We start from the raw sequence: 15900 nt of genomic DNA on the forward strand, positions 1-15900 counted from the left end.
CAAAGAACGACCAATATTACGGCGCCTTACAGAGGAGCTGAGATGTCTCTGTATAGCCGTACGTTTGTCTTGTACTGCCCCGAGTGGCCAAGGCAGGCACAGCAGAAGGAGCAGCACAATAACCATTGAAGTGAAGCAAAAAAAAAAAAAAAAAAAAAAAAAAAAATGTCGCAAAAATGTTCAATTTGCAAAAAGCAAAAATCCACGTAGAGCCTAATTGACACCCACTGAAATGCATTGGGGTGAAAAATAACAAACAAAACATTTTTTAAACCCCACATGCATGAAAACGGGGGAGAAAAAAGGGGCAACAATCAAAACAAAACAATTACAAATATTGAAAAACATTGAAAAGTTTTCTAATAGACGCACGCCTATTGGAATGCTGATTACAGGGAGTATTTAACCTTATTAAAAAAAAAAGCATCACAAACAAAGTTCTAATCTTTAATCAAGTAACAAATACAATGAAAATGAACATGTTCTTGCTTTTAATTTTTTTTTTTTTTTTTTTTATGATAGTCAATATTTGGAGTTTTATCCTTTTTAAATTGACCAACCATCATTGATCATTTTACTGCGCTGCACATTTGGGAATGGCTTCAACAAGATGCAGTAGCGTCAAATGTTAGATATTCAGTTAGCTCTTATTCTGCAAAAATAGATCAATAAAAGTATGAAGACTAAATATGAACTAATCATTGAGAACCATCTACTAATAGTGTGTCCCTATTTATCATGCTAAAACCAAACCATCAGTGTAGGTAAAGCTACGCAAATGAATGATTTTTTTTTTTTTTTTTTTTTATATACATATATTTAATTTTTTTGTCATGAAACGTTCTGTCCCTGACTGCTGTTCGGTTTGAGATGCATAACTCCAATGCGTAGCAAGACCTGACCGATGGATTTTTTTTAAGGCCAATGCAGATTCTGATCATTGGCAGAATGAAAGTCTAATAGTCATTAATTGTCGGATTAATTAAAAAATATACATATCATGAATAATATAACTTGTTTGGGGCTCTTTTACAACAATAAAGATGTGAACTAAAGGCAGAAAATGTAACTGTTTTTACAACACTTGGTACTTTACTATTTGTTCGACTTTACAGCTAGCTAACAGAAAATCGGCCAATATTTTTGGGGGGTGATTTTTATTTTAGGTGGGAACGCAGTCATCTTCTTTGTCTTACATTGTAATGTATGTATTTGTCATTTCCTTGGTGTGTGGAGGATGGTGGAATGTTATCATCTTATAAAAATATGCCCAAAGTAACCCCAAAAATAAATTTTAAAAAAAAGAACCCAAACTGGGCCACAAATTGACTGACCCAACTTTTTGAGTTATATATCAAATGAATCACCCACAACACAACTTCTTTTGGGGTTGTTTATGAGTGATTTGTGGGTCATTTAATGCAAAAAGTTGGTTTGGAGCCTATGTGACACCATTTTGATTTATTTTTTTTACCCAAGTGTTTTTAGAGTGTAATGTGTTTAAAAAAAAAAAAAAAAAAAAAAAAGGAGCACAAATTGGCCGCTTTCAAAAGTTTAAACGTGCTAATTCCGACCGATTAAATCGGCCGGCCAATGAATCGGTTAGGCCCTGATGCACAGTGGGATTTCCGCCAGCAGAAATGTGTTCTTTCCAACACCGAACTCTTAGAGCAGGCGTTCGCGCAAAGCCGGGGAAAGTCCATCCAGAGGGCTGCGATGCAACTCGGCCTCCAGAAACGCTCGATTCGCCCAACGCTTTGGACAGTGATAAAGATGTATCCGTACCGATTTCAGCTTGTTGAACATGACAATACTTCTTCACTTCACAAGAGGAAATGAATTTGACACCGCAATCACTCGGCCACCACGTCAAACTTGTTTTTTTTTGTCACTCGCGCGCGCGCGCGCACATGCACTGTTGTTGTTACTCACAGCCTTTCCGCTCCTCTGGGAATGTTCCTGGGCACGGCGTGGATCCCGAGGCCGTGACAGTCCACCGTGTTGCCCAGGCAGCTGCAGGGAGCCGGGCACGCCTGCGCGCCGCCCTGGCCCCGCGACACCATGGCCAGCACCAGCACCAGGGAGAGGGACACCCGCCCGCATCCTCTTGACCTCTCTTCTGCATTCCCGCTTGTTGCAGGCATCCCCGCTCGGAGACGCAGGAGCGCTGCCTCCTCCGGCAAGTGGACGCGCAAGGAAGGAGTTGAGCTCGGACCGTCCGGGTAGGGTTGGGACAACCGGAACCAGGAGCACACAGCGAGGATGGAGGAGGTCTGCTTGGCGTTGGAGCGCTCCGTGCCGGCTGCTCTTCCTCCTTCTCCTTGCTCGGCTTCCTCTCATTGAGTCATTGTGCACGCAGACGCCAGCCACTTCGGGGTGGGGGGGGGGGGGCTTGAGGAGGCGGAGGGAGGGGTGAGGGACTCCCTCTCTCTCTCTCTCTCCCTATACACACACAAGCGCGCAGAGCAATCATCCATCAAAAGCTTTTCCAAATAACAGCAATAAGACTCCGCCCCAGCAGCTCCCCAAAGCACCCGGGGTGAACTCCCTTCTATTCAGCCTCTCTCTCTCTCTCTCTCTCTCTGCTCTACTGTATGTCTCACACCCCCAGGGGAAGAAGAAGAAGAAGAGGGTGAGGAAGCGTGAACATGATGGGGGGGTGGGGGGGGGGGTGGTAGTAATTACGCCAAAGCATCCGAGTCAGCAGCTCAGGAGAAAACACAAGGGCAGTTAAGCTAATTTGCCGTCACAATAACTGGCAGGTTTGGAGCCCAGTTTTTCATGGCGACTCCTCGAATTGATTTGAATGAGTGCTGGAATTGGCTCCTTTAAAACCAAAATGGTTGACTTCACGTTCAATTTCAGGCAAGGGTCCTTGAGGCTTTTTCGCACGTTGTGTCATGACGAACATGCCCACCCGGTCTCGTGTTGATCAGTAGAACGGGTGTCAGGGTCTAATCTATTGAGTGTGAAATAGTTCTCAAACCAAAATGGACGGCTTACTGATCCATTTTGGGGGCGTGACTGAGTGCAAAATAGCTATACTTCATATCAAAATGGCCGACTTCCTGTTGAAGTTTGGACATGGGTGTTTGTGTGTTTTCTGTCGGTGGTGATTTGATAGACATGTACGCCCAATTTTGAGTCGATCAGTAAAACTGGCATCAGTGGTACATTTTTTTTTTCCCCCCTAACGATCCAGGTGGCATGTCTGAGTGTAAAAGAGCTGCTTCAAACCAAAGTGCCTGACTTCTTGTTGAAGGCCGGACATGTGTCATTGAGAGTTGTTTGTCAATGGCAAATTTTTTTCCAACTTTCCATGGGTTGCGACTGAATGCAAATTAGATGCTTCAAACCAAAATGGCTGACCTGTTCAATTTCAGGCTTGGGTCCATGAACCTTTTAGGCTCGTCCTGCATTATTAACATGTCCAACCAATTTTGTGTTGATTTGTGAAATTGGTGTCAGAGGTTGTTTTTTTGTTTTTGTTTTTTTTACAACTTTCCAAACCAACTTGTTTCTGGTGATATTAATTGCAGAATATGTTGAAGAACTTTTGCCGTATCAACATTTGCAGTTATCGTCCATCACTGGAGTAAACCTTCCACGTGACACGTTGAGGGTGAGACACTTTGAGTCAATAAAATGAAGCAAAAGCATTCCACCAGACGCTAAGAGATGTCTTGATAAAAGGAAATATTATGAAATATAACATTCAACGCAGGACGGGGCCGCACTAGAAAAAATAAGCACCTCACCCCGAATGAAGGCCTCCTTTTCTTCCCCTCAGAATATCAAAAAAAGAGTTACAACAGGTGGTGCCAGTGGCTGTAATTTCTTGTACAACGACATCAGATCGCACACCTTGCCTGCGGCCTACATATAAGCCAAAATGGTATCTGTAAAGACAAAAGCAGAGAAAGGTCAAACAAAGTTTCATATATTACGGTAATAATATATTTGTTGGAAAAAAATAAGATAATAAATAACCCTGTCTTTTAAGACTAAACAAATGCCACTACACCCTTTAATATACACCTGTTACTCTCTCCAGTTGGAAAATACAATTGAAATACATATATTTTTAATATATTTATTTACATTCATGACTTAGGTTTGAAAAAATAAAAAATAAATACCCAAAAAACAGTAGCGTTGCCTTGGCCACCTGGTGGTCTGATGGAAGCGTGACTTGGGTGGGTGTGGGGTGAGGGGCAGGAGGTTGGGGCAGGGGGTCAGTTGGAACTGATGACTCCCTTTGCGAAGTTAAAAAAAAAAAATCCATAGACAGCAAACAAATTGTCCAGAGGCTGAGTGTGGACACTTCTTTTGTGCTCCTCCGCAGGGGGGTGAGGAGACTTTCAAAGGGGGGGGTTGGGGGTTTTGGCGCAAAAACTAAACTCATCCCTACTTTCTTAGTGGGTGTTTTTTCTTTTAGAAACGGTTGTGTACAAATGTTAACTGGGGCTATACCGATTTCTGATGGGTCTATAGCACCCTCAAACCCCTGTTTGGCCGTCCCTGAATACAGTCTAAGAAGGCTAAACTAACTAACTGGCTGTTATCCCTTTTCTGTACGGAAGTAGTTGTTTCGAAACGGTCGTCTACAAATGCTAAACTAGCAGTCGGTCATTCATTCCTGTATGTTGAGAACAGCAGTTCACAAAAACTTTGCTAGGCTTAGTCACCTGGGCTTTCTGGCATATATTGGCCTGTAAGCATGTTAAGACACTTTCAAGACTCTTTCGTAAATACACAATAACATGAAGTGCAATGTTTTTAAAATGCTAAATCAGTATGTAAAAAAAAAAAAATCATTTTAAGGCTCCATGTAAACTCTGTTAACATAGCTAGCAAGGAGGGTCAGAAAATAGTATACCGTGTATAGCCGTTAAGAACTACATAAATTAAAGACATTATTCAAGCACCTTCAAAATGACACCATTTACCATTGTACTGTTTACCAAATATACAGTAGTGGCCAGCGACTCTCCATCCTGAAGTCATCGCCAGGGCGAGGGCAGGTCCTGCGGTAACATGTCGCCCACTAGCGGGCAACAACGAGCATTACTGCTGCGCTTTACAAAGGGGATTTGGTGATTGGCAGCCGACGACTTCCATGACAAAATAGAGAAAAGACGTTTGTATGAAAGGTTTTAATCAGAAAATGAACGTTGGCCAGTGAATGTGTTATTTTGTCCTGAAGTTAGATAAAGGGATAATAAAAAAAGAAAGAAAAATAAGAAAAGCATTTGACATCACATGATGCGGAAAGGAGTCAACTTTCTCTAGACGGATCGTCAGGTGGACTGTCGTAAACATAGCACACACATTTCACATTTACAAATTTACACGACAAGAAGTCAACGTACAAAAGTATGAAGAAAAAAAGTTCACAGGTTAATATTAAGAGTTTTTATGAATGCCGTCGAATTAGTTATTTGTAAAAAGGAAGGTCATTTACACGTTCCGCACATAGTATGAAGAAAAAAAGTTCACAGGTTAATAATAAGACTTTGCATGAATGCCGCCGAATTGGTTATTTGTAAAAAGGAAGGTCATTTACACGTTCCGCACATACCACAACCCGCTTACAACTTTCCCCGCCGCTTATGTCATTCCACACCGTTGGGGGTCAGGAAGTGTCAAGCACGCTGGGATGCTCCCACATAGCCGCTAAATTAAAGACTCACTCTTTCTTTGACAACATTGATTGACATCATCACGTGACTACCCCTTTCTGCCTAAAAAAAAAACAACAACAAAAAAAAACATGCCTCGCTCTTCCATTTCACATGTAAAAAAACCCAAACTGTCCGCTTCTTTGCTCACTCAAATATCCCTTCCTTTTGCTAGCCAGATGTGGAGAAACAGACACCAAAAACCATAAAAAATATTCTAAATGTAAACAGTATCCATACATTAAAGTACTTCCATCTTCCTCGTAAACTGGGTTAAAGTGGATGTTTAGCCCGTTGCTAAAAGAAAAAAGGAGTCAAGGTTACCAGCCCAGCAGCATGTCAATCACACATTGGCCACACCCCTAATACTGAATGTTACATATTGACTAGAAGTGGTTGTAACCAATCAAATCACCCTGTCAGTCTGTCAAGACCAACTTAGCTAGCAGTAATAGCTGTATAGTGGCCAATTATAAAGGACCATCCATGAATACACTTGTGGTACAGAAGTGGTCCTTTGTAAACAACAATAGTCTATGAAGGCTGAGGTAGCCAGTGATAATTGCTTCCTGTTTGGTAGTGTTTGTTTATAAAACCATACATCTTACAAATGCTAACATAGCTGTGGTTCTCGCTTAATGTACAGTCATGGTTGTTTATAAAATGGTACAACCCGCAAAGGTGAAGCTATTTAACAGTTGTATCTTCCAGTGCGGTTGTAGTTGCTCATAAGTACAGTTTTTGTATGCTATGCTAAATAGCGGTTCTCCCTTCTTTTATGATAGTAGTCTTTTATTAATGTAACAGCCAGTCTAGGCTAAGCTAGCTTGTAGTCATAGACACCCATTTAGCGGTAGTTGTTTATAAACAGTACAGCTAATAAATGCTTCCTGTACGCTGATGTGGTTCATAAAGAGTATGTCCACAAATGCTATGCTAGCTATCAGTCATCCCTTCTTGTACGTTAGTTGTCGATTATAAATGCAAACAAATCTACTGGAAGCTATAAACCGATCATCACTACCTGTATGCTAGTCATGTAGTTTATGAACAGTACCGCTAAGCTCGATAGTGGTCATTGCTTCTTGGACAGTCACAATAATTCACTTTTTCTTTTTTTTTTTTTTTTTTTTTTTTAAAGACAAAAAATGTTAATTAAATATCATGGCTTGTCCTGGAATGGACCACTTTAAATCCCAAAGTACCACAAAGTATTAAAAATATTGTTAAATGCTAAAATTAGCATGGTTGCTAATGTCAGTCAGAAACACTCAGCCGACGTTTCAAGAGGCACACCTGATAAGCATGAACTGATGTACCTCCTGTAGTGTCCAGTATGTGTAAACAATAGTGCAGTATTAAGACGGATCAATAGTTTGAAAAAGTCACAGCAGTGGAGCTGCCGCGTGCAGCCGTCGCCTTGGAGACCTGGAGGTGGCGGCGGGGCGTCTAGAGCGAAATCTCCTGAGACGGAGAAAACAATCTGGCCACGGACGAGGGCGTGTCCTGACAAAACATGGACACATTAGGCTGGAGTTGGCAAGTGTGTAGTGTGTGTGTGTGTTTTTTTTTGTTCTTGTGCATGCACTACCTTGGACACCTTTGCAGCTCTGTCCCCGTGAAAGTCAAAGTCGGGGTTTTTCAACACCAGCCCCACCCGGCAGTACCTGCCGCCATTCAGAGGACTTTTCACCTACGCACACGGAGACGCGCCGTGTTTTGAACACCGTGTGTCTTCACAAGTCTTAACAGTCGTTCATGTAGCATGGGTCCATGATTGTGTACATGCTAGATGCACGGTGTTGATATTTTGCCGAGTACTCTGTGTGTTGTTATATGGCAACTAAATCATCCCAAATGGAATGTGTTCTTTAACTCAGTACTTTGCCACTGTGCGTCTCACCTGCTGCATCAAGACATTCTCTTTGCTGCGTTTGTGCGTTACCCTGGCAACTGTGTCCGGAGTCAGTTGATCAGCTCGAGTTTTACGCTGAAAGCAAAAAGAAGAGAGCGTCGTGTGGGAACGCCATGACAAAATATTCGGCAAAATAAAGTCCCCGATGAAAATGCTGCGTTGCAGCAATATCTCAAAAACACGCAAAAACTACAAAAAAAAAAAAAAATAAAAAAAAAAGGTTACTCCCATATTTTTCTCAACATTGCTCAGTGTCGTACAAGTGTGGGAATGTAATTTACCAAAGCACCAGCTAGTGTTTGCCTATTTTTTTTTCGGTGTATGTAATTTCAGAAATGATTTTCACACATGTATAATGCATTTAGAAACAAATCTCAGATTTCACTTTCAAAGGGAAGTCAACCCCCCCAAAATTCTTTGCAATAATATGCTCTCTGCACCTTCACTAGACTAAACATGGCATTCTGATTAATAGTGCGTTTGTGGAAAATCCACCTGTTTTTAGCCATCTCAGTGGGGTGGCCATTTTGTTACTTCTGTCGACTGAAAATGACATCACTGTTGCTCAGGGCTCAGGTAACGACCAATCACAACTCAACCTGTTTTCTGAAGCTGAGCCATGATTGGTCGTTATCTGAGCCCTGAGCAACTGTGATGTCATTTTCAGTCGACAGCAAGTGGCAAAATGGCCGCCCCCCCGCCCCCGAGATCGACAAACACATGTGGATTTTACTGCTTAACTCATATTCCGCAAACGCAATATTGCTAATCAGAATGGCGTGTTTTCGACCGGGTGGCCTGCATAGAACATGTTCCTGTCAAGAAAACCTTTGGGATGACAAAAGGAAAACATCAAAGAGCGAGTTACCTTGATGAGTCCTCCGAAGGAGCGAGACCGCGGGCGCTTTTTGCTGGGCCCGTCATGCTGACTCGGGGCTGAGACCGCGGCGGTTTGTTTGACCAACTGCGCACATGGCAAAGTAATTATAGTTAATAACCTTTATTTATTTAAATTCCCCCAAAGCTTCAAAAACACTGATACGCATTTCGGGGTTGACAACAACAACAACAACAAAATGACAAATAGGTGAATTTGTGGGTGCCACTGTATTAGTAATAATAATAACAATAGTTTAGCCAACCTGTCGGACCAGCTTCTTCTTCTTTGCAGAGTCGGGCATGTTATGGTGCACGTGCCTGAAGAGGTCCTTAAGCGCCTCCTCAGTGTACTGCTGAGCGGGAGATGGGCACAGATCTGGAGCAACCCCAACCGGGACCGCCCGTCGCTTCAGGGGCGAAGCCACCTGCCGACCGGGAGAGCCGCTCAGTGACAACAGGTCCAAGTCGTCCTAAAAGAGGGACACATTAGCAGCCCCCAAAACATCATCTTTTGTATACTTCACATAAAATGACAGCTGTGGGACAAAGACCCATGTTGCGGGCAAATGAACCAGACCCTACCCACACATGTCCCCAGAAGGGTTTTGTAATTGCCTGTAGCTAACTATTTAAAAAAAAAAAAAAATCTATAAATAATTGTATTCAGTGTGTAAATTATTGAACACAAACAACGTTGTATTGGACGGCATACTCCACCATCCTAAATAACGCACTGGCACAAACTGACATGGGCACATGGGCAGACAAATATGCTCAAAAGCATAAGGACCACCAACAAAACAAGCCCAACAGAAGAAAAAAAAAAAAAAAATGCCACAAGTGATTTAAACCTAAAAGCAACAACAAATTGCCAGCAGATGGCGCCAAAAAATACTTTTACTGCTTTAGCCTGAGCACAAAAACAGCAACGAAACACTTTGCTGCAAGGTGTTAATAGACATTATGAGAAAAATATGAATTGTTGGGCGAGGGCTTTCATCGACAATACTAATCAATGCAAAAAGGTGAGATTTTGGCTGACCTTGCTCCGCAAGGTGGTGGTCTTCATGAAGTGTGCTCTGGCATGTTCCCTCAGGTAAACCGGCGCCTGACACACAAACAACAAACATCACATTAGTGAGCGTGTGCTAAAGTGTTTTGTTTTGTTTCTCTGCTAGCGTTTTGAGTTGTGTCCTTTGTGCGTATTTTCAGTTTGCGCGAGTTATTTTCATTTGTGTGAGGATTTTATGTTGCGTGGGTTAAATTTGTGTTTTCTTTGTATTTTGTGTGTCTGGTTTTTTTTTTTTTCTTTAAAATCACCAGTGTTGGCGTGTTTTGTTTGTGCTTTGAGTTTGTGTTCCTTTATGTGCATTTGTGTGGTTTGGTTCTATATTTGTTGCGTTTTAAACTCGGGTCTTGTTGGATTTTACGACACTTTCGGTGCGTTTGTGGCAAAATGGTCAGCATAGAGGCCAGAAGGTTAACTTGTGTTTGTGTGCGTTTCTCGGGGTTTGTTTTTGTGTGTGTGCGCATGTCGGTCACCCTAAAGAGTTTCTGTGAATGTCTGATGAGGAAGGCCATGCTGTTGTTGAGGGTTTTCAGGTGGTCTTTCAGGTCGTTGGCCGTCATCTGCAGCAGGAAACACGCACACACATAAGCGCACTTACTTTGAATAACATACAAAAAAATACATTGGGAAAAAGACATAAATAAATAATAAGATTGCTATCTGGGTTGGTATGCTTTTAGCTTCAGCCCCAACCCTTTCGGCCAGCTATATGGGAATATTTTTTTGTGTTGTTTGAGGTAAATTAGATTTTTTTATTTTTTTTTTCCAACAACTTATTTATCATTTGTCTTTTAAAATGGTAATCCATTTGGTTTAAAGTTTCATGTTGTGCTAAAAAGTAGTGCAGATGCTTTCCCTGACCTGATGAATAAGTGTGATTAATAAAAGTGACGATATCGATCCAAATAATCGTGATTATCAGTTTTCGCCATAATTGAACAGCGCTCTAGACCTGGTTGCACCAGCACAAAAGTTAGATGCACCCAAGTTTTTGACTGCATCGCATTCGACACCGCAGTTTTATAGGTTGCCTTCTCGTCTTTTCTGGCAACTTTTTAACTGGTAAATGATTAACAATCTAGTCATCATAAAGTGTGTTATTTAAAGCACAACTCCACATTCACAAGACAGGTAACTGACTGAAAAGCATTGTTGCTAAATTGACTCCCATCTAAGCAACCACCTGGTTCTAACATTTGGCCTGTCATTTTGGCAAGTGCATTTGCCTGGTTTATTCCCATAAATTCCTGTTAATCCCCATGGAAAGTTTCCTACTTCTTATTCCCCGGATTTTGCAAACGTTTGTCTGTTTGTAGGCGATGGTACGGTAACGAGGCGTCTCACGTGGCGCGGCCAGAGCACGTGCGGGCCGAACATGAGCCCCAGGTTGAAGGCGGACATCTTGTTGGCGTCCTGCTGCTTGGCGGTGTGGTAGAGGAGGTCCAGCAGCATCTTGAGCAGCGAGCGGTTGGCGGGGGGCAGGAGGAGGAAGAGGAGCTGCAGGGCCTCCGTCTGACGCTCCTTGTTGGGCGCCGACGTCTTGTTGCCGTGCTCGTCCAGCAGCGTCATGTCTGGAAGGACAAAGGACGTCGGGTCTGTGTTGCGAGGCATTCAGTCAACCTCACAAATATCTCAGACATACAAACACTTCCGTTTGAGTTCAAACATTGCATTTAATAGGGATAGACCGATTATCGGCGCCGATATTCTGCATTTTGATGAGTATCTGACTTTTTTTTTTTTTTAATCTGATGGCCGATAATAAATCCACTTAAAACTGTTAACTTCAAGGAACTATCATTTGTTTACATTTTCAGTTAATTTTATTAGAGATTCTACTGAGCCTGGGAACACTCTGCACCTTTTGGTTTTGTTTGAAACCAAAACAAAGATCAGTGAAATTTGAACATTTCTGTCATTTAGAAATTTTGGAGAACTTTATTTACTGTCGAAAACTATAGGGAGCAGTTGTTTAAGTTTTCCATGTAGCTTTTGAAGACATGCTGATGACCCTGGGAGCTCCCTGAACTTTGTTCGAATTTCACAACAAAGATGCATATTGTCAAAAATGTATAATAATAAAAAACATCAACATTATGCAATATCTGAAAAAATGTTCAACACACATGCATTTCAACAAAGTGAAGAGTTTTAACTTCTTTTATTCTTTTTGATGCCACCATTTTCCTTTCTAAAAATGAAAATGAATATCTGCTCCAAATATCGGTTATCGGCCTCCTTGACTACTAATAATCGGTATCGGCCCTGAAAAAAAAAAAAAACACGTCGTCTATCTTTATCTACATTCAACACTGCTGCAACTCCGAATTTAGAGTGTGTGCCTTCAGTGTAATACAATAGTGGTGTTGAAGTCCTACCAGCGATCTTGAGGTGGACGTGGAAGTGTCTGTGCGTGAGCAAGGGCTCGGGCAACTCCCCCAGGAACGTCTTGAGTAGCGTGGCGGCGTCGTTGGGATGGAAGCCTCCGGACTGCAAGTCTACGTCCGCGCCGCTGGTCAGGAGCTCCTTCAGGGCTTGCTGCCGCACGCTGTTGCCCGGAACACGGAACAGACCCTCAACGTGCAGATCTGGGGAGGGTAAACCGACACTTACACCGAGGGGAGTGAAACATTGCGAGTTGAATGGGAACGTCCTTGAGCAACGCTAAGTTAAAGTGGAACGTTATGAAGAAATATTGGAGTAAAGTCAGACCTAGAATAACACTGAGTAGAATATAGTACCTAGAATAAAACGGAATATAGGGGAAGGATGCGAAACCAAAGAGGTGAATAAATCAGGACCTAGAATAACGCTTGGTAGAATGAAATTGGATCTACTGTTGAATAACATCCAGGAAAATAAAGTCCTGCCTGGAATAACAGTAGCGTGGAACATTGTGACTAAAGTGGGACCTACAATAATTCCTCAGGCCATTATTTTGGAAATAATTTGGACCGAGGATAACAGCTGTGGAATAAGGTAGGACTAGAAGAACATGGAGTAGAATCACGGAAGGCAAGAATAACACTCAGTGGAACAATATGAATAAAGCAGGACCAAGAATAACACTAGTGGAACGTTGTGAATAAATATGGGAATGAAGTCGGACCAAATTAACACTGATTAAAATGAAGTAGGACTGCAATGAAAAAAAAAAAAAAAAAAAATATTCAAGCGGAATTCAACCCCAACATTTTCTCTCCAAGAATATGTTCTATGCAGGCCCACTAGTCAAAACGTGGCATTCTGATTGATATTGCGTTTATGGAATATGATTTAAGCAGCAAAATCCACTTGTTTTTATCCAAGACAGGGGGCGGCCATTTTGTCACTTGCTGTCGACTGAAAATGACATCACAATTGCTCAGTGCTCAGGTAACGACCAATTATGGCTCACCTGTTTTCTACTGGACTAGTGAAGGCGCATTGAACATATTATTGCAAAGGATTTTTGGGGGGGTTGACTTCTCCTTTAAGTAGGAATGGATTAGTAGAGTGGAAAAATATGAAGGGGGGGGGGGGGGGGGAAAGGAGATTAAAGTGGGAGCTAGGATGAAACAATCAGTAGATGTTGACTTACTTTTGCTGAGGTACTCAATGAGCCGGTATATGTGAGCCACACCGCTGTGTGGCAGCGCAGACCCAAACATGGCGCCTTTATCTGAAAGACGACCACACAGTCACTCACAAATAACTCAAAATACTCCATTTTATTTGACATTCTACTAACAGTGTTATTCGACATTCTAGTCACTCCTTTACTCCGTGATTCTTTCTCCCAGTTGATTCCCCTAAGTATCAACTATTATTTACATCCTAACATATTCTATTATTCTACATCCGATTTTAAACACTTATTTGACATCATATCAAGTGTTATTCTAGACTCTAAAGTACTCCACTGTACTCTCTAGGACTGTAGGTGTGACTCGACGTCAGATTTCATTTCTTTGATTGGTCAATATGCACATTTATAAAGGCTGACCCTAAAACCGAAGGTCTGACTCCAAGTCCAACCTTTGCGTTTGAGAAAGTTGAACGAGCGGAAGAATCCGGGGGTCTTGGGGCCCTCCTCGCCGAGGAGCTGGGAGAACTCGGCGCCTGGAAGGTCGATGAGGCGAGTGATGTTGCTCAACACGAGCTCCAGGAAGACGTCGGCGTTCTCGCGGCGGAGCTTCTCCACAAAAAAGTCCGGGTTGAAGATGACAGGCGGCTGGGCGGCGGCGGCGTGGGATCCCCCTGGCGACACATCCAGACGCACCATCACGTTGGAGTGCCTGCTTTTAAAGGGAGGACATCACACACCAATTTGTGAACATCTACATACTGTTTGTGTCAAATTTCACCCCTTTTGACATTTGACAACAATGAAATACCTGAATGTCATTCTTTCAACAGGAAATGTGATTACTTTTCCAACTTGGAGGAGCATTATGACTGTGAACCCAAGTTAATGTATGATCGATTCAATATTGATGAATAACCACTTTTGAAATCAGAGGCCAATAAAACTGTTTGTTCAAATATGACATTTATTTCAAAAGGGGAATTGGTAACAACAACAAAAAATGCTGGCAATAATCAACATTTTTCAGAGTGAGGACAATTATCAATTGTGATATTTTTGTCAGAAACATAAAGTCATTGCACATTATTTGCTTTTGCGGGCCACATAAAATGACATGGCGGGGCAGAGCTGGCCCTGGGGCCTAGAGTTTGACACCTGCGACTTATGGCAAAATTAAACGTTTTTATTTGTGCATGAACGTGAAACCTTTGCATTTACTCTCGCCTCAAGTCCCAGTCGATTTCCACAACTTACCACGAGAAGTTCACCCTTTGGAATACTTGCACAAGTCACAATCTTAATTTGCCAACTTTGCTAACTTCGCAACCCTAAATCGAATGTAATCAATTCTAATGTAAAATAGTGGGTAGCGGATGTGACGTCACATCAACACGCTTGACACTTGTGTTGTTCCAAAAATATTACGTATGGTCGTACATGCATACAAGTCAGAAAATTTACAAATGAACAACGGTAAACTGTTGAATGGGACTGATTTCCTTTGCGCTAAAAAGGCTGTTGGCCTAGCGGCTAACGAACACGAGTGACAGCAGCGGTCGGTCGGTAGTAGTGACAGTTGTTTGAATATCTCCGCTTTTACGGCCCGCGTGTTCAACGTTCCGCTTTGGGACGCGATAAAGTTGGATCCTCCATCGGTGTAAAAGCCAATGGTGCGTAAGAATGTGGCGGCGGAATACGTCTTTACCTCGTATTTGGTTTGACTTCGTCGGCATCTTTACCCGCAGCCATGTTCACTCGCTTCAAATCCGCCGCTGCTATTTCGCAAACTCCGCCTACCTCTTCAGCTATTGGTCAGTTGCCGATAAGGGCGTGAGACGAGTGGGCTCAGTTTGGCATGCGACGTTTTGTGATTGGCCAGTTTAAATTTGTCAAAACAACAAGCGTTGTTTGCTGATGTTTATATTGTTACTAGTACAAACTACCGAACAAAAATGTCAATTAAAAAAAAGTGGATACAACAACACAGGTGAACAGTGTACCTTTTTCCATCTTGTGCAGACAGCGGTAGCAAGCAAATTACGGCCTACGGGCCAAACCCGGCCCCTTTGACTGCCCAAGTACATTTGCTATCTTAGTACACCTGCGCTCGGAGTGACCAAGAAGTCAAAGTAAAACGTTAAACATGTTGTGTTGTTTTTTTATTTTGAAAGTTGTGCTTTTCTCTTATGCGCCAACTTGTGGACACTAGTTGTACAAGTGATGGAGCAAGCAAGAGCTACAACTTGTATCTTCAATGTCGCCTTCTTAACGACTTTTCCGACTCCTCCGGTTACTACCTAGGGTTAGGGTTTCAAAGTAGGGTTACAAAGTAGGGTTTGGCCCTCCAATTTTGGTTTCAAACTAGGGTTAGGGTTTCAAAGTAGGGTTTTAAACTAGGGTTAGGGTTTCCAACTAGGGTTCGGGTTTCAAAGTAGGGTTTCAAACTAGGGTTAGGGTTTCAAAGTAGGGTTTCACACTAGGGTTAGGGTTTCAAAGTAGGGTTTTAAACTAGGGTTAGGGTTTCCAACTAGGGTTCGGGTTTCAAAGTAGGGTTTCAAACTAGGGTTAGGGTTTCAAAGTAGGGTTTTAAACGAGGGTTAGGGTTTCCAACTAGGGTTAGGGTTTCAAAGTAGTGTTTCAAGATAGGGTTAGGGTTTAAAAGTAGGATTTTAAACTAGGGTTAGGGTTTCCAACTAGTGTTTCAAACTGGTGTTAGGGTTTCAAGATAGGGTTAGGGTTTTAAACTAGGATTAGGGTTTAACAGTAGGGTTTTAAACTAGGGTTAGGG

General features: G+C 42.3%; 2 protein-coding genes across 4 annotated transcripts in view; both read right to left on the reverse strand.

Annotated features, from left to right (window-relative positions):
- Positions 1-2351, reverse strand: part of LOC147146516 (slit homolog 1 protein-like) — a 33920-nt gene extending 31569 nt beyond the window's left edge. The window contains exon 1 of one of the 2 annotated variants that reach the window (XM_086033285.1): positions 1933-2351. In XM_086033285.1, coding sequence (XP_085889411.1) covers positions 1933-2144 — 212 coding nt within the window. In that variant the 5' untranslated portion in view covers positions 2145-2351. The remainder of the gene's footprint in view (positions 1-1932) is intronic. The other variant, XM_086033284.1, reaches the window with a different exon arrangement.
- A 2823-nt stretch (positions 2352-5174) lies between these two features.
- On the reverse strand, positions 5175-14957 carry LOC147146517 (rho GTPase-activating protein 19-like). Of its 2 annotated transcripts, none has more exons than XM_086034622.1 (12): positions 14818-14957; positions 13562-13824; positions 13125-13205; positions 11923-12132; positions 10889-11115; positions 10018-10104; positions 9518-9583; positions 8739-8945; positions 8465-8560; positions 7585-7671; positions 7273-7374; positions 5175-7187 (listed from the first exon to the last, which is right to left on the reverse strand). In XM_086034622.1, exons 1-12 carry the CDS (start codon positions 14859-14861, stop codon positions 7131-7133), a joined length of 1527 nt encoding a protein of 508 aa, XP_085890748.1. In that variant the 5' UTR covers positions 14862-14957; the 3' UTR covers positions 5175-7130. The 2 variants fall into 2 exon arrangements, with proteins under 2 accessions (XP_085890748.1, XP_085890749.1); XM_086034623.1 differs by having other exon boundaries at positions 13562-13821; positions 14818-14952.
- Between the last annotated feature and the right edge of the window lie 943 nt (positions 14958-15900).

Source organism: Filicampus tigris, chromosome 6 (assembly GCF_054856515.1).
Source record: "Filicampus tigris isolate MCC_2025a chromosome 6, RoL_Ftig_1.0, whole genome shotgun sequence".
In the NCBI taxonomy this organism is placed as follows: Eukaryota; Metazoa; Chordata; class Actinopteri; order Syngnathiformes; family Syngnathidae; genus Filicampus; species Filicampus tigris.

Bases quoted from the DNA above. Each gene is read 5' to 3' on its own strand.
- LOC147146517 (XM_086034622.1), bottom strand. From the start codon at position 14,861: ATGGCTGCGGGTAAAGATGCCGACGAAGTCAAACCAAATACGAG. The intron at 12,133-13,124 runs GTAAGTCAACAT...TACCCTCCCCAG, and splicing joins CATTGAGTACCTCAGCAAAA to ATCTGCACGTTGAGGGTCTG. The intron at 7,375-7,584 runs GTGAGACGCACA...CCGTGTGCGTAG, and splicing joins AGAATGTCTTGATGCAGCAG to GTGAAAAGTCCTCTGAATGG.